The sequence below is a fragment of the Pongo pygmaeus genome, chromosome 1 (assembly GCF_028885625.2).
Source record: "Pongo pygmaeus isolate AG05252 chromosome 1, NHGRI_mPonPyg2-v2.0_pri, whole genome shotgun sequence".
In the NCBI taxonomy this organism is placed as follows: Eukaryota; Metazoa; Chordata; class Mammalia; order Primates; family Hominidae; genus Pongo; species Pongo pygmaeus.
Genome location: NC_072373.2, coordinates 179,475,686 through 179,500,975, shown reverse-complemented (window position 1 = coordinate 179,500,975; position 25,290 = coordinate 179,475,686). Strand labels below are relative to the sequence as shown.

The following is a 25,290-nucleotide window of genomic DNA, read 5'->3' as shown; positions in this document are numbered from 1 at the left end:
AAAATAAAAGGATGGAGGAAGATCTACCAAGCAAATGGAAAACAAAAAAAGGCAGGGGTTGCAATCCTAGTCTCTGATAAAACAGACTTTAAACCAACAAAGATCAAAAGAGACAAAGAAGGCCATTACATAATGGTAAAGGGATCAATTCAACCAGAAGAGCTAACTATCCTAAATATATATGCACCCAATACAGGAGCACCCAGATTCATAAAGCAAGTCCTGAGTGACCTACAAAGAGACTTAGACTCCCACACAATAATAATGGGAGACTTTAACACCCCACTGTCAACATTAGACAGATCAACGAGACAGAAAGTTAACAAGGATACCCAGGAATTGAACTCAGCTCTGCACCAAGCGGACCTAATAGACATCTACAGAACTCTCCACCCCAAATCAACAGAATATACATTTTTTTCAGCACCACACCACACCTATTCCAAAATTGACCACATAGTTGGAAGTAAAGCTCTCCTCAGCAAATGTAAAAGATCAGAAATTATAACAAACTGTCTCTCAGAACACAGTGCAATCAAACTAGAAATGAGGATTAAGAAACTCACTCAAAACCGCTCAACTACATGGAAACTGAACAACCTGCTCCTGAATGACTACTGGGTACATAACGAAATGAAGGCAGAAATAAAGATGTTCTTTGAAACCAACGAGAACAAAGACACAACATACCAGAATCTCTGGGACACATTCAAAGCAGTGTGTAGAGGGAAATTTACAGCACTAAATGCCCACAAGAGAAAGCAGGAAAGATCCAAAATTGACACCTTAACATCACAATTAAAAGAACTAGAAAAGCTAGAGCAAACACATTCAAAAGCTAGCAGAAGGCAAGAAATAACTAAAATCAGAGCAGAAATGAAGGAAATAGAGACACAAAAAACCCTTCAAAAAATTAATGAATCCAGGAGCTGGTTTTTTTGAAAGGATCAATGAAATTGATAGACCACTAGCAAGACTAATAAAGAAGAAACGAGAGAAGAATCAAATAGACGCAATAAAAAATGATAAAGGGGATATCACCACTGATCCCACAGAAATACTAACTACCATCACAGAATACTACAAACACCTCTATGCAAATAAACTAGAAAATCTAGAAGAAATGGATAAATTCCTCGGCACATACACCCACCCAAGACTAAACCAGGAAGAAGGTGAATCTCTGAATAGACCAATAACAGGCTCTGAAATTGTGGCAATAATCAATAGCTTACCAACCAAAAAGAGTCCAGGACCAGATGGATTCACAGCCGAATTCTACCAGAGGTACAAGGAGGAACTGGTACCATTCCTTCTGAAACTATTCCAATCAACAGAAAAAGAGGGAATCCTCCCTAACTCATTTGATGAGGCCAGCATCATCCTGATACCAAAGCCGGGCAGAGACACAACCAAAAAAGAGAATTTTAGACCAATATCCTTGATGAACATTGATGCAAAAATCCTCAATAAAATACTGGCAAACCGAATCCAGCAGCACATCAACAAGCTTATCCACCATGATCAAGTGGGCTTCATCCCTGGGATGCAAGGCTGGTTCAATATACGCAAATCAATAAATGTAATCCAGCATATAAACAGAACCAAAGACAAAAACCACATGATTATCTCAATAGATGCAGAAAAGGCCTTTGACAAAATTCAACAACCCTTCATGCTAAACACTCTCAAGAAATTAGGTATTGATGGGACGTATCTCAAAATAATAAGAGCTATCTATGACAAACCCACAGCCAATATCATACTGAATGGGCAAAAACTGGAAGCATTCCCTTTGAAAACTGGCACAAGACAGGGATGCCCTCTCTCACCACTCCTATTCAACATAGTGTTAGAAGTTCTGGCCAGGGCAATTAGGCAGGAGAAGGAAATAAAGGATATTGAATTAGGAAAAGAGGAAGTCAAATTGTCCCTGTCTGCAGAGGACATGATTGTATATCTAGAAAACCCCAGTGTCTCAGCCCAAAATCTCCTTAAGCTGATAAGCAACTTCAGCAAAGTCTCAGGATACAAAATCAATGTGCAAAAATCACAAGCATTCTTATACAACAATAACAGACAAACAGAGAGCCAAATCATGAGTGAACTCCCATTCACAATTGCTTCAAAGAGAATAAAAACCTAGGAATCCAACTTACAAGGGATGTGAAGGACCTCTTCAAGGAGAACTACAAACCACTGCTCAATGAAATAAAAGAGGATACAAACAAATGGAAGAACATTCCATGCTCATGGGCAGGAAGAATCAATATTGTGAAAATGGCCATACTGCCCAAGGTAATTTATAGATTCAGTGTCATCCCCATCAAGATACCAATGACTTTCTTCAGACAACTGGAAAAAGCTTCTTTAAAGTTCATATGGAACCAAAAAAGAGCCCACATCGCCAAGTCAATCCTAAGCCAAAAGAACAAAGCTGGAGGCATCACGCTACCTGACTTCAAACTATACTACAAGGCTACAGTAACCAAAACAGCATGATACTGGTACCAAAACAGAGATATAGATCAATGGAACAGAACAGAGCCCTCAGAAACAACGCCACATATCTACAACTATCTGATCTTTGACAAACCTGAGAAAAACAAGCAATGGGGAAAGGATTCCCTATTTAATAAATGGTGCTGGGAAAACTGGCTAGCCATATGTAGAAAGCTGAAACTGGATCCCTTCCTTACACCTTATACAAAAATTAATTCAAGATGGATTAAAGACTTAAACATTAGACCTAAAACCATAAAAACCCTAGAAGAAAACCTAGGCATTACCATTCAGGACATAGGCATACGCAAAGACTTCATGTCTAAAACACCAAAAGCAATGGCAACAAAAGCCAAAATTGACAAATGGGATCTCATTAAACTAAAGAGCTTCTGCACAGCAAAAGAAACTACCATCAGAGTGAACAGGCAACCTACAAAATGGGAGAAAATTTTCACAACCTACTCATCTGACAAAGGGCTAATATCCAGAATCTACAATGAACTCAAACAAATTTACAAGAAAAAAAACAAACAACCCCATCAAAAAGTGGGCAAAGGACATGAACAGACACTTCTCAAAAGAAGACTTTTATGCAGCCAAAAAACACATGAAAAAATGCTCACCATCACTGGCTATCAGAGAAATGCAAATCAAAACCACAGTGAGATACCATCTCACACCAGTTAGAATGGCAATCATTAAAAAGTCAGGAAACAACAGGTGCTGGAGAGGATGTGGAGAAATAGGAACACTTTTACACTGTTGGTGGGACTGTAAACTAGTTCAACCCTTGTGGAAGTCAGTGTGGCGATTCCTCAGGGATCTAGAACTAGAAATACCATTTGACCCAGCCATCTCATTACTGGGTATATACCCAAAGGACTATAAATCATGCTGCTATAAAGACACATGCACACGTATGTTTATTGCGGCACTATTCACAATAGCAAAGACTTGGAACCAACCCAAATGTCCAACAATGATAGACTGGATTAAGAAAATGTGGCACATATACACCATGGAATACTATGCAGCCATAAAAAATGATGAGTTCATGTCCTTTGTAGGGACATGGATGAAATTGGAAATCATCATTCTCAGTAAACTATCGGAAGAACAAAAAACAAAACACCACATATTCTCACTCATAGGTGGGAATTGAACAATGAAAACACATGGACACAGGAAGGGGAACATCACACTCTGGGGACTGTTGTGGGGTGGGGGGAGCGGGGAGGGATAGCTTTAGGAGATATACCTAATGCTAAATGACGAATTAATGGGTGCAGCACACCAGCATGGCACATGGTATACATATGTAACTAACCTGCACATTGTGGACATGTACCCTAAAACTTAAAGTATAATAATAATAAAATAAAAAATTAAAAAAATTAAAAAAAAAGAAAAACAGGTAACACCAGGCCAGGTGTGTTGGCTCATGCCTATAATCTCAGCACTCTGGAGGCTGAGGTAGAAGGATCACTTAAGGCCAGGAGTTCAAGACCAGCCTGGAAAACGTAACAAGACCCTGTGTTTCTAACCAAAAAAAAAAAAAAAAAATTTGATTTTTTTTTTTTTGAGAGAGTCTTACTCTGTCACCCAGGCTGGAGTGAGGTGAAATGATCTTGGCTGACTGAAACCTCCACCTCCCAGGTTCAAGTGATTCTCCTGCCTCAGCCTCCCACAGCTGGGATTACAGACACCAGCCACCATGCCCGGCTAATTTGTGTGTGTGTTTTTAGTAGAGACGGGGTTCCACCATCTTGGCCAGGCTAGTCTTGAACTCCTGACCTCAAGTGATCCACCTGCCTTGGCCTCCCAAGGTGCTGAAATTACAGGTGTGGGCCACCATGCCTGGCTGAAACATTTGTTTTTAATTAGCCAGGCTTCGTGGCACACATCTGTAGTCCCACCTACTCAGGAAGCTGAGGTGAAAGGATCACTTGAGCCCAGAAGTTCAAAGGGGCAGTGATCACTCCATTGCACTCCAGCCTTGGTAACAGAGTGAGACCCTGTCTCGCCAAAAAGAAAGAGGTTAAGGAGGAGAACACTCTAGACCAAAAGAAGTAACTGATACTATTGAAATTATTTGATAGCAATCGCAATTATTTGGATAACTATTTTCACGTATGTAAGCAAACCAAATAGGGTCTCAAAAGTTTGAGACCAAATGATTCATGTTCTCTACTTCAACCTAAAAAAAAGTTAAAGAATTCTACAATTACAAAAAGAACAGTTATTCTATAGTTACAAAAAGACTTGAAACTTTCACCTGAATGCATCTCTTTGTTACAAAACCATTAAAGGAGGTAGGGGGAACTTCATGATTCATCAATGCTGCCTGCTTTTTTAAACCCAGGAAATTCCTTTACACCCCCTCCTGGCTCTGGCCAGCAAGAACTGTAGGTGTACTACTCTAGTCATTCCTTTATCGGTAACATACTATGTTAACATTATGTACATGTAAAACTGATTTTTGGTCAAATATTCCAAATTCTAAATTCATTTGCTCAGAGCTGATTTTTAAAATAATTTATTGAACAGGATGCTGACATTCTCTCCATTCAAAATTTTGGTGGTGCAGCCACTATAGAAAATTTTAATTTTAATTTTAATTAAAATTTTAATTTTCCTCAAAAAAATTAAAAATAGAATGACTATGTGATCCAGCAATTTAACTTCTGGGTATATATGCAAAAGAATTGAAAGCAGAAGCTGGAACATATATTTGAACACCAATGTTTATGGCAGCATGATTCACAATAGCTACAAGGTAGAAACAACCTAAATGTCCATGGAAGGTGAAAGAATAAGCAAAATATGGTATATACATACAATGGAACATTATTTAGCCTTTAAAAGAAATAAAATCTTGATGCTAACATGTATGAATCTTAGGCACATTATGCTAAGTGAAATAAGCCAGTCACAAAAAAGGGCAAATACTCTATGTTCCACTTATATGAGGTACCTATTAATAGAAGAGTCGAATTCAGAGATAGAAAGTAGGGTGGTGGTTGCCAGGGGCTGAGGAGAGAGGGATATAAGGACTTATTGTTAAACAAGCACGGTAACAGATTTGCAAGATGAAAAGCTTTCTGGAGATGGATGGCGGTGATAGTAGCAAAGCAAAATGCATGTACTTAATGCCACTGAACTGGCATTAAGACTTTAAAATGGCTAAAATGGTAAATTTTATAAGGATTGTACCACAATTTTTTTTTCATTAACAGATTGGGGGAGGATTTTCTTAGAGGACAATTTGGGGTAATATTTGCTTTGTAATAAATTCACCCATCTATAATATTCCAAATCTATCCCATTAAGTCTGAGCTGTAATCTTCCACCCACTACTTATCACTTCACTGATTTCAACAGAATTCTTTTCTCCATTGACTTGAAATAGTCAAAAAAAATACAAAAATCCTTCTTAAAGGTTTTTCCACATTTAGACACAGTATCTAGCAATGATCAAAATGTGATTTATTTTCAAATTCTAATCAAATTTGGAAATCATGTCTTTTCTACAAAGACAATACTGAGCTCTCAAACTATTATTGAGTCTCATAATCATATGATATAAACATGTAATTTTACCATATTCACTTTTGGTGAGGAAACTGATTTGCCCAGTTACAGAAGAAACCAGTGTCATCCAAGTATCCACATGCCAAGTCCTAAGCTGCAATCCTTAAATTAAATGACTTGAGCTGGGTGCGGTGGCTCATGCCTGTAATCCCAGCACTTTGGGAGGCCAAGGCAGGTGGATCACCTGAGGTCGGGAGTTCGAGACCAGCCTAACCAACATGGAGAAACCCCGTCTCTACTAAAAATACAAAATTAGCTGGGCATGGTGGTGCATGCCTGTAATCTCAGCTACTCAGGAGGCTGAGGCAGGAGAATCACTTGAACCCGAGAGGCGGAGGTTGCGATGAGGCAAGATGGTGCCATTGCACTCCAGCCTGGGCAACAAGAGTGAAACTCCATCTCAGAAAAAATAAATAAGTAAATAAATAAATTGCCTGGTTTTCATATAACTGAATAAATGCTTAAAGTTAATCGTATAAAAATTGAGATAATATAAAAAACAGGAAGAATAATCACTTTTTACTAAGACCATCATTTGTAAGAGAACACCAGGTTCCTAAACACACAAATGGCTAATGTGTTTAAGGTGTGTATTTTTCCAAATAATTTTTTCTTCTTTCAATAACATTCTTTTACCTATTTGACAACATAAAATTAACATTATTAGGCAAACAATTGTTCACTGCAGATGCCATTCTATTTTTCCCATTTTTAAACAATTGTGTATAGCATTACCATTGGTCTGAAGAGAAAAACTTATTCCCATCTTATTAATGTGATCGAAATTTTCATTTTCTTTTCTTTTTTTTTTGAGACGGAGTCTCGCTCTGTCGCCCAGGCTGGTGTGCAGTGGCGCGATCTCGGCTCACTGCAAGCCCCGCCTCCCAGGTTCACGCCATTCTCCTGCCTCAGCCTCCCGAGTACCTGGGACTACAGGCGCCCGCCACCTCGACCGGCTAATTTTTTCTATTTTTTTAGTCGAGACGGGGTTTCACCATGTTCGCCAGGATTGTCTTGATCTCCTGACCTCGTGATCCGCCCGCCTTGGCCTCCTAAAGTACTGGGATTACAGGCGTGAGCCACCATGCCCGGCCGAAATTTTCATTTTCATTTCCAAACCAAAATCCCTGGAAAATCTTGCTTTGTCTGAGTACAAGAAGCCTAAATTTCCTGTCCTTTAGCCCATATAAGGTTAACAGTTAAGCATAATAATTGTCACACACAAAAAATAGAAAGCAGATGCAAGTTATTAGAGATAAAAAGGTAAAATCAAAACAAAGTTATAATTACCTTATAAAGTTTTTAATGAGGGAAATCAGAAGCCAATTTTGTAACACGGTAAAACTACACCTAGAAATATAGAGTCCTTTTTCAAACAGTGCATTCCACATTAGATAAAAAATTGAACTGGAGAACAAAAACAAAACAAAAAGACGATGATGAAAAACTTAGGCAGGGCTGAGTGTGGGAGCTTACAACTGTATTCCCAACACTTTCGGAGCCTGAGGCGGGTAGATCACTTGAGCCCAGGAGTTCAAGACCAGCCTGGGCAACATGGCGAGGCCCATCTCTAAAAAATTTAATTAATTAATTAATTGAAAAATTTTTTAAAATGTAGGCAGGCAAAAAAGCCTCAGGCCAATCCTAAACTTACAAAACATCAAAATCTTACGGTCAACTTTTATTATAAGGACACTCCTTTATTAGTTTGGAGGTTATGGTTTAATCAAAGTGTAGATATATGCATATTCCTAATACCTGTATATCAGATTTCACTGGGTAACCAAAACAGCAAACTCTGAAAATGGTTAACTGAACGTTAATTTGTAAAAATAAGGGCCGGGAGCAGTGGCTCACGCCTGTAATCCCAGCACTTTGGGAGGCCGAGGAGGGCGGATCACGAGGTCAGGAGATCAAGACCATCCTGACTAACACGGCGAAACCCTGTCTCTACTAAAAATACAAAAATATTAGCCGGCGTGGTGGCCGGCGCCTGTAGTCCCAGGTACTCGGGAGGCTGAGGCAGGAGAATGGCGTAAACCTGGGAGGCGGAGCTTGCAATGAGCCGAGATCGCGCCACTGCACTCCAGCCTGGGCGACAGAGCGAGAGTCCGTCTCAAAAAAAAAATTAATTAATTTAAAAAAATAAGGAACTTAATAGAACAGAGAGAGAGAAACGCGCAACAAAATTTCAGTAAGGAAAAATACTGCCTACTAAGCTAGTGTTAGAACCTGTGCAACCTGAGTGTTAAAAAAAGTGGGAAAAGTCTGCCTATACTTGACAGTAGCTTCTAAGTTGATGCCAAAATGGCTAAAAATATCTCACTAAAATAATTCCTTTACCAAACATCAAAAGGCAAAGGTAGCGCTCACAGGATATTAGTTCTAGCTCCAAGTCTTTCACAACGCATACAGTTCTACTTTCAAAGGGCCTCCCTAAGATACTTACATGTCAGTGGCACTACAGCTGGGTTTATTAAGAGAACAGCCTTTACTTATCCTTTAAAGTATTCCTGGAGAAAGGACACCAACCAAGCAATTCAAGTCTGTAGGGGAGGGGAATCCGCAAATATGAATAAGTAATTTATTAAGCTTGTGAACTCATTGCAGAGATACTCTGGAATATATAGTCTTATCTGTCTCCTCGTTATCTTCTTATCCTCCAAAGATTCCAATTAGGCAGTCTCAAATGTTTACTCTTCTTTGAAAAGGACCTCAGTACCCCATTGCCATTGCCCTCGCCATCTCATCATTCTGCTTTTTTACTCTTCCCTTAATACAATATAAATACACCACGCCCATAACACCACACGCTCCACGCTCACACTCCATACATCTCTCCCCATAGAACAACCTAAAACATCCCATACTTAATGGTCCAACACCAATTAAAACAAAAACTCTACACGTCCCCCCATATAATACAGGAAACACTACACATTTCACACACATTGTAACCCAAAAGTCATTAAAACCTCCAACCCCATTCAACCCGTACTTAACACATTCACACACTCATGATAGGATATAAATTATACGCTTCTCCATAGCTCGCCACACACACAGGCACACGCCACGCACCGTATAAAAGCCTAAACGACACACCACTGCAGCGTTCAAACGCTGGGAAGAAGGCTCCCTTGTGGCACCGGAAACCCACGAGGTTGGAAGTGGGAGGGGAAGAGGGCCAGATACTTCACCTGAAAATCCGCCAGGATCATCTCCCGGTCCATGTTGGACGCCATGGCGGCCGCCGAGTTCCGCGGATCCGGGAGCGAAGCGCGCACCTGGGAGGCAGACGGCACCTCCTGCGACCGTCGCCGCCGCCGCCGCCGCCGCCGGGCGCCTAGGGGCTGGCGGGCGAGCCGGCGGGCGGGTCGGCGGGCCAGCGGGCGGGGCAGCGCGGGAGGCGCTAGGCGCTCATGCACTCGGTAACCTTCAGGCGCCCCGGCCGCCCGCCTGCAACCTGCGGAGCCCGCGTCGCAGCAGCCCGGACAGGGAGATTGGTCTGGATGTGCGTCCGGTCTTACAGTCGCGGGCCAGGATAAGGGCAGGTTGCGACAGCGCGCACCCGGCTACCTTCAGCGGCGTTAAGCCCGGCGGGGGCGGGGAAACCGAGCGAGCGAGCGGGCGGGCGAACGACACGGCCGCCTCCGCCTCCTCCGCTTCCTCCCTGGCCGCCGCCTCCGCCCCTGGTTGGCCAGCGCCACGGCTGTCGCACATTTTGCCTGTCATCGAGGTCGCAAAGCGCCGCTTTGCGGCTTCCACGTGACCACCCTCCTGTCAAGCGCTGGGCGCGCGATTACCCGGCCAGGATCTCTGCGCTGGCGGCAGAGACGGCAACCTGCAGCTGCGGAAGCTTCAAGTCTCACAACAGGTTATTCCAGTTTGGATTTAAGCAAAGGCCTCGGGATAGCGCCTCCCCCTAGCTGAGGCGGGGACCAGATTGTGCACCTCACGTGGTTAGTCACACAAATACACACCAGCCTCACAAACCAACTGAACACACTGTTACAACTCGTCTAACAAACAGCATTTCAGAATATACGTTTTCTCTACAATGTTTCACCAAAATACTTCATATAGTCTCTCACGCTCAACCTGTCAAAACCGAATCCACACTGTCACACCCAGTCCCAAGCTCCCTGACGTCTGCATCCTCAGACTCCGTAAAACAGAAGTAACCAGACTGCCATGGTAGACATGGGAGAGACGAGGAAGCTGAGAAAGGTAAAAATCTCGTCCCAGAGAAGAGGAGGAGCATTTTTTTTAATTGATAGGGTAGTTATGAGAAATAACAACCTCCAATTAATAGGGTTGCTCCAAAGGGGGAAAAAAGGGAAAACCTTTCTACTGCTGTAGTTATATTTGTTTTTTTTAAGCTAAGACATCTTACAAATGGGGTAAAACTTGAATCCAGCTTTGAATATAGTCAGTCTATTTTTATTTATTTATTTATTTATTTTGAGACGGAGTCTCGCACTATGGCCTGGGCTGGAGTGCAGTGACGCGATCTCGGCCCACTGCAACCTCCGCTTTCTGGGTTCAAGCGATTCTCCTGCTTCAGCCTCCAGAGTAGCTGGGATTACAGGCGCCCGCCACTACGCCCGGCTAAGTTTTTTTTGTATTTTTAGTAGAGACGGGGTTTCACTATGTTGGCCAGGCTAATCTCGAACTCCTGTCCTCGTGATCCGCCCTCCTCGGCCTCCCAAAGTGTTGGGATTACAGGCGTGAGCCACTGCACCCGGCCTATTCATTTTCATAAGAAACTATTTTGGAATATTCACCAAATATTGAAAGTTTCAACCTATGGTCAGAAATTGACAGCCTCTGTAACTAAAACAGCCAAAGACTATGTACAATGAACTGTGACAGTTTGTAGTTGTCGTCCAAGTTAGAGAAAGTGTGACAGTGGAAGTTGTTCATCCTTGACTTGGGAAAATATCAGCTTCTGGATTGTCATGGGGCATTTACTTGCTTTGGAAAGTATGTAAAAGCTTGAAAATGTGAAGTAAGATTGCTGATTTTATCCTGTAGAGCTAAAATAAAAACTAGTGAAATCATCATGTAGCATGAAGGCCTAGGCTTCCCTTAAGAACTTTTTAAACTTGTATTATTTACTTTTTTTAGAGACAGGGCCTCACTGTGTTGCCCAGGCTGGCTTCCAACTCCTGGGCTCAAGCCATCCTCCCACCTCAGCCTCCTGAGAGTGGGGATTACAGGTGTGAGCCATACCACCACAGCCAGCAAGGCCTAGGCTCCATAAACTGGGAATATATTCATGAGAAATCAGAAATATGACTTAATTGTTCAGTTTCACTGAATATAAAGAAGTGCACTGTATTATGATCTGAGTTTATTCTGTGTGTTTTCTTAAATGAAAATAGGCTGGCCTACAACTCTTAAGTAATAATCTGTGTTTAGACCAGAATTAGCTAGATAATAGAACCCTCCACAGTCACATGAATCAAAATGTCGTGCTTAATTTTCAGCCGTAAGAAAATAATTCCATGGCCAGGGCATTGGCTTATGCCTATAATCCTAACACTTTGGGAGGCTGAGGCAGGCAGATCACTTGAGGTCAGGAGTTCAAGACCAGCCTGGCCAACGTAGTGACATCCCATCTCTGCTAAAAATAATACAAAAATTAGCTGGGCATGGTGGCATGTGCCTGTAGTCCCAGCTACTCGGGAGGCTGAGGGAGGAGAATCACCTGAACCCGGGAGGTGGAGGTTGCAGTGTGAACCAAGATCACACCACTGCACCCCAACCTGGGTGACAGAGTGAAACTCTGTTTCAAAATAAATAAATAAATATTTTTTAAAAAAGAAAGTAATTCCAAAAGTCAGCACAAATGTGAATCATGAGGCAAAACACAGCACCAATAATATAAATGTGGCAATTCAGTTGCCCCATTCATATAGGCCACCCTCAGTATAAGGCAGGTGAATAATTGTTTCTACTTATATGGCCAAGGATTAATGCAGTCCTAAAAAGTTGAGGGTTTTTCTCTGTAATGATGCGTGTGTACCTCAGAACCCATTCAAATCCCATGTTGCTCCCTTTTTATTTCCTTTCTCTCCATCTGGAAATTAAAACAATGTGGTATGTAGAACGATGGGATGAACACACTAGACATTCAGGCATATATTAGTACTGCTTTTCCAAATAATTAGCTGAGGGAATTTGGATGAGTCACTTAATCTCTCTGACTTCAGTTTCTCACAGGACTATTTCCTCTGATAAATGAAAAAACAATTATGAAAATGCATGGAAAATATAAAATATTGGTATCACACTAACATAAATTTAATAGTCAATAATTGTGGTTTGAGTTCTAACTCTGCTCTTTAACAAAGGCTGTCTGGTTCTATTTCTTTATCTCTAAAATTGGGCTAAAAAAACTTGTGATTTTGAATGTTGAATGATAAAATGCTTGTGAAAATTCCTCATAAACCTTAAAACTCTCCAAACATTAGTTATTACTCTATATACCAATTCCTAAATGCTTTTCTCAGGACCACCCCTTTCATAAAATTTAAGCCAGTAAGGATCTTTCCCCTTTCTAATCACTGCTTTTACTATCTTTACAACACAACTTAGTGCTCCAGTAAATTCTGTAATTTTTTTCTCTAATTGTTTTCATATATGTATGTTTAATCTCCCCCCAAAGGTTGAAAGTTTCTTGAGATTATAAACCGCTTTATGCCATGTGTTTTTATATTCACCATAGTGCAAACATAGCAAAGTCTTGTGAACATAACAGTAATTTTGAATTTATTAATTTTTATTGGGAGTTTACTATGTACAGATACATTACAAACTTTATCTCATTTAATATTTACAACTACTACTTTACAGAATATAAAGCTGCTCTGGCAGGTTAAGAATTTGCTCAAAGTCATGCTACAAAGTGACAGACCTAGGATTCAAGGCTAGGTCAAATTAGTGCTCCTTCCACTTACCATGTTGCCTCTGTACAGTTTCCCTTCCATGCTGCTTAGTTTATACCATTCCCAAAGACAGTGTTTCTTCCCTATGGCCTAACTCTTCATGGTTGGATACCTAGCATCCAGAGTAATTATCTACTACAGTTAAGAGAAAGGAAGAAAAATAAATACCGAATTAGGAGAAAAAAAATCATTTTTCATTTCTCCAGAATTCCATCCTTAAGAGAAACAATTTCAGTTAAGTGTCATAAACCAAAAGAAGGAAATGTAAAGAAATTTGGTCCATGCACAAGCAAAAAAAAGTAATTTTAATTTATCTATTCTCATAGTTGGCCCACAGTAGGAGTTCATGGAGCTCAGCCTAAGTTAAACACAGATCTTTTTCTAGAATCTCCATGTTCTTTTAAAAGAAACTTTTATATCATCTTTATTTCCAATATAAATAATAAATATTATTTATATTTTACTAAATTTTTATTTGAAATTATTTTAGAATACTTCCAAAGACAGTAGAGAATGTTCCTATATGCTTTTAGCCCATTTTTCTCTAATGTTACCATCTTATTTAACTTGGTACATCTATCAAAACTAGGAAATTAACACTGCTAAATACTACTAGTTAAATTCTAGAGGCTCTATTTGGATTTTTACACTAATGTCCTTTTCTTGTTCCATAGTCCAATAATACCACATTACGTTTAGTTGTCATGTCTCAGTAGCCTCTTCCAATCTGTGACAGTTTCTCAGTGGACACTTCTGAAGAGTCAGGAACTTTATAAAATCTCCCTCAATCTGGGATTGCCTAATGTATTCTCAGAATTACACTGAGTTTATGCATTTAGGGGAAAATACCGCAGAGGTGATATGTCCTTGTTACATCATATCAAGGCCATGTGTTATCAACTTGAGTTATTACTGGTAGTGATAACCTTGATTCTTTGGTTAAGATAACCAATTTCTTAAATAATACTTCTTGCTCATAATGTAATTCATGAGAAAACTAATGCTACTACACATATGTATTTCATCTAGTGATTTAATGTTGTTTAGGATACTAGTGGCTGACCCTGGACTAATGGAAAAAGTATAAGGTTTGGAGCCCCAAGAACTGAATTCAAATCCTATGTCTACTATTCACCGACTTTAAATCACAATTTCTGCCAGCCTCAATTCCCTCGCCTGAAATATGGGGATTATTATCATAGTCACTTCACAGAATTGTTGTAAAGATTAATATATGCATTGGCTGTGTGCGGTGGCTCACATCTGTAATCCCAGCACTTTGGGAGGCCGAGGTGGGCGGATCACGAGGTCAGGAGTTCGAGACCAGCCTGACCAACATGGTGAAACCCTGTCTCTACTAAAGATACCAAAATTAGCTGGGCATGGTGGTGCGCACCTGTAATCCCAGCTACTCGGGGGCTGAGGCAGAAGAATCGCTTGAACCTAGGAGGAAGAGATTGGAGTGAGCTGAGATCACGCCACTGCACTCTGCCTGGGTGACAGAGCGAGATTCAGTCTCAAAAAAATATATAGATAGATAGATAGATAGATAGATATGCATCATATTTTATAACCATGAAACACTATACAAATATTAATTGTTGCTATTATTTTTCAGCTTTTGGGTTGCTTACTGGGCTTTTTTTTCTTCTTACTTTAAAAAAGAACTTTCAGGCTGGGTGCAGTGGCTCACGCCTGTAATCCTAGCACTGTGGGAGGCTGAGTCGGGCAGATCATGAGGTCAGGAGATGGAGACCATCCTGGCCAACGTGGTGAAACCCCGTCTCTACCAAAAATACAAAAATTAGCTGGGTGTGGTAGTGGGCGTCTGTAATCCCAGCTACTCAGGAGGCTGAGGCAGGAGAATGGCTTGAACCTGGAGGTGGAGATTGCAGTGAGCCGGGATCGCGCCACCGCACTCCAGCCTGATGACAGAGCGAGACTCCGTCTCAAAAAAAAAAACTTTCAGCCTGGCCAATATAGGAAGACCCCATCTCCACAAAATTAGAAGAATTATCCAGGCATGGTGGAGCATGCCTGTGGTCCTAGCTACTCTGGAGGCTGAGGTAGGAGGGTCACTTGGGCCTGGGAAGTCAAGGCTTCAGTGAGCCATGACCATGACCAAGCCACTGCACTCTAGCCTGGGCAACAGAGTGAGAACCTGTCTCAAAAATAAAATAAAATAAAAATAATAAAAAATTTTCATAAATAAGTACCTATATGAAAAAAACCACTGAATCTCAGAAATAAAATGCTGAAGCCACAATTATAAAGTGACAAAAAAGGCTGCCTGGGGGTGCCCAGTCTGTTTTCCATCTCTGTTGATCTATAAATACAACAAAAAGGAAGACTTTGAGACCAGTTAAAGAAATGGTAAATACCACATAAACATTTCCAAAAGTTAATCATTCAGAAACTGTACCTACTTGAGTCAATGAGGGAAAAGCACAGAATAATTTGACTGAATCACATTTCTATTCTATGTCTTTTTTTTTTTTTTTTTTTTTTGGAGACTGCTGGAGTGCAGTGGCGCAGTCTCAGTTCACTGCCACCACCACTGCCTCCCAGGTTCAAGCAATTCTCCTGCCTCAGCCTCCTGAGCAGCTGGGATTACAGGCGCCAGCCACCACGCCCAGCTAATTTTTTTTTGTATTTTTAGTGGAGTTGGGGTTTAGCCATGTTGGCCAGGCTGGTCTCGAACTCCTGACCTCAGGTGATCTGCCCACCTCGGCCTCCCAAAATGCTGGGATTATAGGCCTGAGCCACCGCGCCCGGCCATTTCTATGTCTCCTTAAATGATTATGAACTGCTGGAGCAAAAGGTTTCCATGACTGTTAATATTTAATATCTAATATTTCAGTATTTGATGTACTTATCATTTTGATTTTAAAAAGGAAAGCACCACTCTCAATATAGTAGAAACTTAACTATGAATTTTTCTTGTAAGCCATGTTAGAATATAAGCTTATTGAGGGTAGGGATACCCTTGAATCTGCTTTAGTGAACTAGCCCTCAATAAATACTAGATTTTCATTGGAGTTACTGTGTAATACTTATGTATGCCTTCTGAACTAAGATCCTAAGCTCTGCACTGCCAATTATGGTTTACCCAACAGGCAGATGAAGCATATGCTTCAGGGCACCAGCAAAACCAGAATGTTAAAAAAAAAAAAAAACAAACAAACTTTGCCAAATATTTTAATATCTCAGCAAAACCACTGAAGTAGCCATCATGGGGAAAAAATCAGAACTTTGTTGGACTTTTTTACTCTTATTTTGGGGTTCTCTTATTTTTCTTTTTATTTCTATATGAGGAAGAGGTGGTAGAACATCAAAATCTTTTCAGTGCTTAGGGCCTCCAAAAATCTTAATACAACTCTGTGTACATCTTAAATTATCATAAGTTTTACTTAGTTGTTCAGCAATAAGCATTTTATTTCATGAAAATTATAGTACGTTATGTAATCAAACAATTTAAGATTCTTCCTCTTTACAATTTATCTCTAAGCAAGAAACCATAATAAATGCTAGAAGGCAATCCTCATAAATTGGACTAATACCAGTTCTCTCTTATCAGCCAACAGTGCTAATATGTCCTCACACCCTCTGGCTGTATGAAAAGATTACACAGTTCCCAGAATAATCAAAAGTAAATTATTATTTATTTCTTACTGGTATAAATGGAACCTTAAATGCTTCTATTTGAAACGTCTACATATATGTAAGAAAAAGAGAGTTAATTTCTTGTTTTGTAGTTCTCATTTGATTCACAATTCAAGTTTAGTTACCTAAGAAAAGAACTCTAGTTTTTTTCTCAACAATTACGTTAAAGAAAACACTGCCAGATTCTTCCCAGTTTCAACTTTCCCTCTACCTACCAGCCAGTCTCTTGCTGGATGATTATCCAGATGTTTCTGGTGTGTTTTGTCGCTAATACTCCCAGTGTACTTCAAGAAGGGTACAGATACTGCTGGTGGATCCGCTTGCCAAAGGCCGGTTCTAATTAGACTTGTCATTTTTTGCTTGGTTTCATTTTGACCACTGGGTGCATCATGCAACCGTGTTGGATATTTTTAAGAGTATAAAAATACAGAAAGCAATAGTTAATTAATCTCACATAGCTAAAAGAGGAAGTTAAAAGTACTGGAAATTGGTGTCGGATGATTAAATAAAGGATTAGGAGAGAGACCGTTCTAGACACCCTCCCCAACCCCACATCCCCAAAATCCAAGCCACTTCTAAGTAGTGAGAGGACTTCGGCAACCAAGAAATGGCTTTGTTAGAAAACACTTCACAGGACTTATTTTAAACTTTGCTTTAAATTTAACTGCTTTTCTCCTTTTTCCCTAATAATAGGACTATTTCGCAGTTTCTAGTCCTTGATTAATTAAGGCTTCAGAGTTCGTTCTTACATACGCCACGTCTTAAGTTTTCATAAAATTCAGTCTATACAAGACTTGCTTTTTGTGAGCACTGTGCTTAGTGGCAGTCCGGGTTTTTCCCTCCACCCCCGCGGCCACCCCTGCCCACCGCGCCGTCGGGCGTGGATCTGGCAGGTGCGAGGCCGAGGCCCAGGGCTCAGCGAAGGAGGCCGAGTTTACAGAGCGCGCGCGCCCTAGAGGAGGCAGCCGCAGCCGCAGGCCTGGCCGCCCGAACTTTGCGAGCCTGGCGGGGGAGCACAGAGGCGGGCCGACCTGCCCCGCTAGCGCTGAAGAACGACTCCCTTTATGCCAGCTCGCTGTCCGCCTTCCCGCAGCCTACGCTGCGGAGCCTCAAAGACCCTGCGGCCCTCCACAACCGTCTTAAATAACAAACCCCTGTCCTCGCCCCCGTAGGAATTGGGGCAGCTGGGGGTTCGCGTCACAGACTCAAGCCCGCCAGCAGGAGAAGGGCAGGCAGGGCTTCGCGGGGCCGAACCCCGCTCCAGCTGGGGACAGGCCGCCTAGCCGGCGGGAGGGAGCCGGCGCGAGAGACTTGACGGGAGGAGGTGGAGAGCGGGAGGCGGGAATGAGGGCGCGGGACCGAGCGGGCGGAGCGTGCGAGACTGCGAGCGCGAGCGCCAGCAGGGCGGAGGGCGGGGCGTGGGCGGCGCCCGGCCTTCCCGCTCCCGCGGCGCTGCAACTCTGCCGAGCCTCCTTAAAACTCTGCCGTTAAAATGGGGGCGGGTTTTTCAACTCAAAAAGCGCTCAATTTTTTTTCTTTTCAAAAAAAGCTGATGAGGTCGGAAAAAAGGGAGAAGAAACCGGCACCCTCTCTGAGAGGCAACAGAAGCAGCAATTGTTTCAGCGAAAAAAGCAGCAAGGGAGGGAGTGAAGGAAAAAAGCAAAAAAAGGGGCGACACGCAAGTGCCTGTAGAGGTGAAAGGAGCAGGGACCGGCGATCTACGGGGGGATCAGCTACAAAAGAAACTGTCACTGGGAGCGGTGCGGCCAGGGAGGAAGCAGTGCTGCCAGGCTCGGCTCCAGGGCACAGCTGGCTGGCGGCTGCCCTGTCCGCAGCAAAGGGGCACAGGCCGGGGACCGCGAGAGGTGGCGAAGTGGCACCGGGCGCCGAAGCTGCTGAGCGCTCGCCGAGACGGCGACGGGACTGGCTGCGCCCTGGAACTGCGGCGACTGTCCCTACTCAGAACTTGGCCTACGTTTCCCAGGACTCTCCCCATCTCCGGAGGCCCCCACAAAACCGGGAAAGGAAGGAAAGGACAGCGGCGGCAGCAGCTCAATGAGTGCCTACAGCAGAAAGCCTGAACGAGCTCGGTCGTAGGCGGGAAGTTCCCGGGGGGCTGCCCAGTGCAGCCGCAATGCTGCCGCGAGCTGCCCCAGCAGTCCGGGCTCCGTAGACGCTTCCCGCATCGCTCTCCTTCCTCAGGCTGCCGGGAGTCCCGGGACCTGGCGGGGCCGGCATGACGGGCTTCTCGGGGGCCCGCCGCACGCCCGGCAGCCTCCGGAGACGCGCGCCGAGCCCGGCTCCCACGGCCTCTGAGGCTCGGCGGGGCTGCGGCTGCCTGGCGGGCGGGCTCCGGAGCTTTCTTGAGCGGCATTAGCCCACGGCTTGGCCCGGACGCGACCAAAGGCTCTTCTGGAGAAGCCCAGAGCACTGGGCAGTCGTTACGACCTGTAACTTGAGGGCCACGGAACTGCTACTCCCGTTCGCCTTTGGCGATCATCTTTTAACCCTCCGGAGCACGTCAGCATCCAGCCACCGCGGCGCTCTCCCAGCAGCGGAGGACCCAGGACTATCCCTTCGGCGAGACGGATGGAAACCGAGCCCCCTGGAGGACCTGCCCCTCCAGTTCTGCCTCACACGGCTCAAGTCATCACCGTGAACAAGGGTGGGTGAATGCCTTTTCTTCCCCCTGAATGTCTTTCCTTCCGCGGTATTTTCTGCCCCGATCTATAGTCCTTTGAGTCTCCACACACACTCCTCACAGAGATCTGTAGCGTAGGTACGTGACAGCTCTGCCTACATCTGACGTCCGGAGTCATTAACCAGGAATGTATGTGTGTCTGTGTGTCTCTCTGTGGAGTCGTCAGAATTCTTCATAGGGGTTAAGCTAAAAAAGCGAGGCGAGGAGCCCCTCTCCAATGGCTCAGTTTTGCTGAATAATCACGTGTGAATCGAGGGGCGGGCTTTTGGCAGGCAGATCTTACTAGTATTTACTACCAAGCTCTACTCCAGATTAACCATCCCAGTCCTTCTGTCAGTCTCCGATGCCATCATGCAGCCTGGTTAGGAGCAAAGGAAAAGGGAAAAAGAAAAACGACTAATTCATCTTTTCCTGATCGTCAGGACCCTAAAGAATGGCCGAGCCTTGGGGGAACGAGTTGGCGTCCGCAGCTGCCAGGGGGGACCTAGAGCAACTTACTAGTTTGTTGCAAAATAATGTAAACGTCAATGCACAAAATGGATTTGGAAGGACTGCGCTGCAGGTTGGTATTCAGAGAGGTGGGGAAAACAAATCAATAATGTTGCCTACGTGACCCGGGTTTCTAGATTTACAGGTTTTAAGCTTTCAGGGACATAAAATTTCACTGTTTTTAAACCTAGTTGGTTGCCATATTTTATATCTTTAAGTGGATGCAACTTCTCAAAATGACGTACTTTGAATAAACTCCTCAAATCCAATAACATCCTTGATATCAAGTGGGGTCCAGATTTGGTCTTAGTTTTTGGAATGTTTTTGTGACGGTGGGGATTTTAAAGTAGTCATTGTAGGGCCGAGGTTTGTTTGTTTTGTTTTGTTTTTAAAGACAGCACTGTAAACACATTATTATGATTATTATTTGAAGTAAATACACTGCTATTAGTGGTTTTACGTACTTTGCCCCCAATAATAGACTTTAACGTTAATTTTCTTGACTACTGGTGAGGGTGTTTTTCCTTCAAATGCTTCAAGTTTTGTCAAACGACCTTTCCTCGTTTGGAATGGGTGGCCTGGGCACCGGGACAGGATGTACATTTTACAGTTAATGTAATACCATCCACTCATTCAGGAGTCGGGAGGAATAAAAAGTTGAATTTTCTAATCAGAGCTCAGCTGCAGTGTCTTTGTCTCTACGGTCATGCCGTGGTGTGCTCTAATTTTCAGTAATTAAATTTACAGGCAACAATTGACACATGTCTAGCTGCCAAGTATTGTACCTGATAATTTTTTTCCTCTTCTGAATGTTATCATGTAACTTAGGTGAAAGGCTTAGAAACAGAAAAATGACAAAATAGTTTAAAATAGTTGCTTTATCAGAGTTCTGATGATATTCTTATGAGCTATTCTTATTTGGAAATGCAACACTTGAAGCTGTTTTTGAAAACCCAGTGGGGAGAGGGTTTTTAGAGGGCTTTGTTTCGGTTACAAGAATTAAAAATTTAAGTGCCAAGAGATATACTATTAACAAACAAAGTCCATACAGTCTGTATATTTTCAATCAGAATACACTGGCCTTGCAAAAATTTCAGTATTAAGGAAGTTTATGCACAGATACTAAATTATTTATCTTGTTATTGCTGCTACATTAAGTAATGATTTTTTTTCTTTTTCTACCTAGTAGTTTTGAACAGGTTTAGTGATGATAGCAAAGTAACAAATTTAATATATTGAAAAGTTTCCTTTTGAAAACTCAAAAGATTATATAAACTTCACAAAGAATGAGCTACTTAACCCATGTTCATAATAAGATTTTACAGGATTTTTGACGAACAGGAAGACTGGGAAATTAATAATATTCTTTTAAAAAGTTTTGACAAACATTTTTAATACAACTTTGCAATCTTGTTTATATTAAACATACTTATCAAGATACTAACACCCACTTATTGTGGCTTAGTCCTTGTACATATAACGAAACACACACACAGAAACTGGAGTTTCAAGGCTTATTTTCAATATGTATAATCCTGACTCTGAAGTTGTGTCATAAGTCAAGAAATAACTTTCTTCAAAACCATTTCCAATATTGCTATTATTTTCTGTGAAAAAAGGTGAATTTTCTTCTACAATTATGTTTATTTAACTCAATTTCAAAAGCCTTTCCCACCTTCCTAGTGTACATTTTTCTATCAGGTTAATATCAAAGGCCTTAATCGTATGTTTGCTTTACAAAGATCCAAGGTATCTGTCTCTTATTTTTCTCATTCCAGGTCCTTAAATATGACTAAATCTTTAGAGACAGTTGTGGTCGTATCAATTTTTAATAACCAAAAAGTATGTTTCATTGAAGTTCTTGAAATATAAATTATGTATCACTGTTTACCACTGCTCCAAAGGAAGAGCTAAAAATCAACAGTTTTATCAACAGGGGAGCTTAATATCTTGTCCATCTATGTAGTTTGCATTTACAAAATATTACTCATTCTAAATATATTTTATTATGTTATTTAATGTGTGATTAGATTTTTTTAAACAAACATTTAAAAAAGAACGACTTTGTATTTTCCATTAGCATTTAATTTCATAAACATTGAGTGTCTATTATACAAGATATTTATTATAAATTTAGATTATTATGGATATACCTAAATATAAATAAACCAGTGTAAATGCTGAAAATGTGTGGCATGTTAATGAAAGTAATATTTTTTCACAACTAAATTATATGTATTTTATATTTGCATGCTGTTCTACAAGATATTTTATAAGAGACCACTGATAGAGTGAAATATATTCAAACAATAGTAGATAATCTTTGTTATGTGAATTATTTGTATGTTGATAGCAAGTGTTAATACCACATTCTGACTTTTAAAATGTTGGCAGTTTACAAATAGCTATTCCTTAAATGCTTGATAATAACTGAAAAAGGAACTAACACAGGATCACCAGTTGATTATTAAATGAGCTCAAACCACAAGACAAGGCTGTCCGTGTCCCAAAACACCCATTAAATATCTTATTTTTTCTTCTTTTGCTCATTTGAAAATCAGGAGGCTTGTCAGAGCTTTAAGAAACAGTATATAATGTAATAGGGTGACTATTTCATTATTTTCAAGAACAGTTGTCCTACAATAATTTCCTACTGTGATACAAGGTATATCAGGAACTTAGTTTTACATAAATTGATATCATAAGCAATTTAGAACACTGTGGCTTATTTAACACCTTAATAATCAGTAATGTTTTGTAATTTAAAATGAAGGATTCTAAACATTGAATACACCTAGTAGCCAATATTAAATAACTTGCAAATAAAAAATATTTTTAAGAAATGCTTGGAAATTTGGAGCTATATCTATTTGGAGGGAACTTGTAAAAATTGATCATTTAAGAAAATATCAGGCCTGGATTTTTAAGACATCATTTTTACACTCGCTGAGGGAGTTGGTTTAGAGAAACTCAACATCCTTATTTGTTTGCAGTAGCTATTTAGAAAATAAAGTTTAACCACATATGATTTTCTAGAATTAATACCACAGGCACATTTTATGATCATGAACAATCAAACAGAAGGAGACTCTTATTTAAATCCCAAATTCCGTTTCTGTTATTTTAATAAATTCGTGAAATTACACAACTCTTCATGGAACATAGAGAACAGAGTTGTTAGCAAATGCTATACATGTTGCACAAATTCTATCTTATTGATCAATTTATCCTACTTTTGGGCCCATTTAAGACGTTCCATCATAGAAGCTCAATTTTTAGAAGTTGTCTTCTACTTTCACCTACTAGCACTTTTCTGCATTTGACCCCTTCAAGCCCCATCCTATGGGTCTTCCGCAAGAACTCCATCAAAAATAAATAGTTACATAAATGAAAGGACAGGCAGATATTTTAAAATAATTCTGTAGCATGAGCACTTGAAGGATTCTACCATTTCTACTTCTTTTCCAGGTTATGAAACTTGGAAATCCCGAGATTGCCAGGAGACTGCTACTTAGAGGTGCTAATCCCGATTTGAAAGACCGAACTGGTTTCGCTGTCATTCATGATGCGGCCAGAGCAGGTTTCCTGGACACTTTACAGACTTTGCTGGAGTTTCAAGCTGATGTTAACATCGAGGATAATGAAGGGAACCTGCCCTTGCACTTGGCTGCCAAAGAAGGCCACCTCCGGGTGGTGGAGTTCCTGGTGAAGCACACGGCCAGCAATGTGGGGCATCGGAACCATAAGGGGGACACCGCCTGTGATTTGGCCAGGCTTTATGGGAGGAATGAGGTTGTTAGCCTGATGCAGGCAAACGGGGCTGGGGGAGCCACAAATCTTCAATAAATGTGGGGAGGGCTCCCCCACGTTGCCTCTACTTTATCAATTAACTGCATAGCTCTCCTGACTTTTAATGTCATTTGTTAAAATACAGTTCTGTCATATGTTAAGCAGCTAAATTTTCTGAAACTGCATAAGTGAAAATCTTACAACAGGTTTATGAATATATTTAAGCAACATCTTTTTCACCTGCAAAATCTGTTCTAACATGTAATTGCAGATAGCTTTGACTTTCTTCTGAATATTTTATCTTCCCTTGGCTTTTCCCTTGCTTCCCCTTTTGCCAATCTCAACACCCAACTTCAAGACTTTGTTTTTAAAATGGTTTGTCCTGATGCTTCTTTTGTCTAATTAAAACACTTTCAAAACAGGACAACATTTTTCTGTGATTTTCCCTCCTTTAGAACCCATACACAACTTATCACTTGCTAAGGAGAACTGTACTAAAAGTTATTGATGTCTTAAGTCTTTACACTAGAAAAGGTAGACCAACTGGAAAACTAGACATACTCTCTTGATGATTCAGTTGTTTTCATCCTTTACCCATGTCCCGTCCACCTTGGTGCCTAGTATTTCTGCTTTAAAATAAAATAAGGACAACTTTTTTTTTTTTTTTGAAGATTAAGCCTGAAATTTCAGTGTGAATTTCCCTTAATGTCCAATCTTCCCTTTTTCTCAACATTAAGTCAAATAGTTGAAGGACAGAGTTCAGAAGTAGCAATCTGAAAACATATTTTAGCTCTAAAGTTTTAAAAGAAAATGCCACCTTAAAAATGCTTACCACTAATGGGTTTTTAATCACAAAATGAAGCAAATGGTTAAATAATACATTTCCCAAAATTATATCATAAATACACTAAGTGTAATGTGGACTTTTTCTCCCTGAGTGTAAGAAATGTAAAATTACAAAATGTTTAAGTATTAAAGTGCAAATATCAATTTTTAGGGAATGAAAAACAGCAAGACAAATGTATAAATTACATATAAAGGTCATAACTATTTTAGAATCTGCAGAATAATAAATGTAGAAACTTTTAAAATAATAAATGAGCCACTCCCACAAATGGTACTTAATTTCCACAAAATTTTTTAGTAAAAGAGTATACAATCTTTTTAGGAGCACATTTACCTAAAAAATTTAAAAAAATTTTTTTTAAGGAAGTAGAAATATTAAATTTCCAAGACAATTTTCTAGCATCTACTACTCGGTCATTTTAATTTACACTTTTCAACAACAGATTTCAATACAGTTATCATTTACAAATTCATACATAGTTTATTCATCATCTCCCACATGATCAAAGATGTTTTATGTGAACGTTCCCTCCTGCTTCATAAGTTCTCTGCCCTCACTCCAAAAAGAACAAAATGCCTCAAGGTTTATTGAAGGACATGGTTCTGATGCCTGACCTAACAAGGATTGGAATGGCTGGGTGGCAGGCAAGTGGTTTTCAATAATTTATTTTCCATGATAGTATAAAAGAATATAGAAAGAAAAGATTAATCCTTTTACATTTGCAGTAAAATTTACATTCCCTAAGTGCAAAA

The 25,290-nt window shown here is 40.9% G+C and overlaps 2 protein-coding genes across 2 annotated transcripts in view; one reads left to right on the top strand and one right to left on the bottom strand.

The window, feature by feature from the left end:
* The window catches only part of FAF1 (Fas associated factor 1), a 534,220-nt gene extending 524,426 nt beyond the window's left edge, over positions 1-9,794 (bottom strand). The window contains exon 1 of the mRNA XM_054488490.2: positions 9,297-9,794. Within this exon, the coding sequence (XP_054344465.1) occupies positions 9,297-9,341 (45 nt within the window). The 5' untranslated portion in view covers positions 9,342-9,794. The remainder of the gene's footprint in view (positions 1-9,296) is intronic.
* An 8,401-nt stretch (positions 9,795-18,195) lies between these two features.
* Positions 18,196-24,115, top strand: CDKN2C (cyclin dependent kinase inhibitor 2C). The gene is made up of 3 exons (XM_054453584.2): positions 18,196-19,377; positions 19,836-19,975; positions 23,371-24,115. The coding sequence occupies exons 2-3, from the start codon at positions 19,847-19,849 to the stop codon at positions 23,746-23,748; spliced, it is 507 nt and encodes a 168-aa protein (XP_054309559.1). The 5' UTR covers positions 18,196-19,377; positions 19,836-19,846; the 3' UTR covers positions 23,749-24,115.
* Positions 24,116-25,290: the final 1,175 nt, after the last annotated feature.

Bases quoted from the DNA above. Each gene is read 5' to 3' on its own strand.
- CDKN2C (XM_054453584.2), top strand. From the start codon at position 19,847: ATGGCCGAGCCTTGGGGGAACGAGTTGGCGTCCGCAGCTGCCAGGGGG. The intron at 19,976-23,370 runs GTTGGTATTCAG...CTTCTTTTCCAG, and splicing joins TTGGAAGGACTGCGCTGCAG to GTTATGAAACTTGGAAATCC.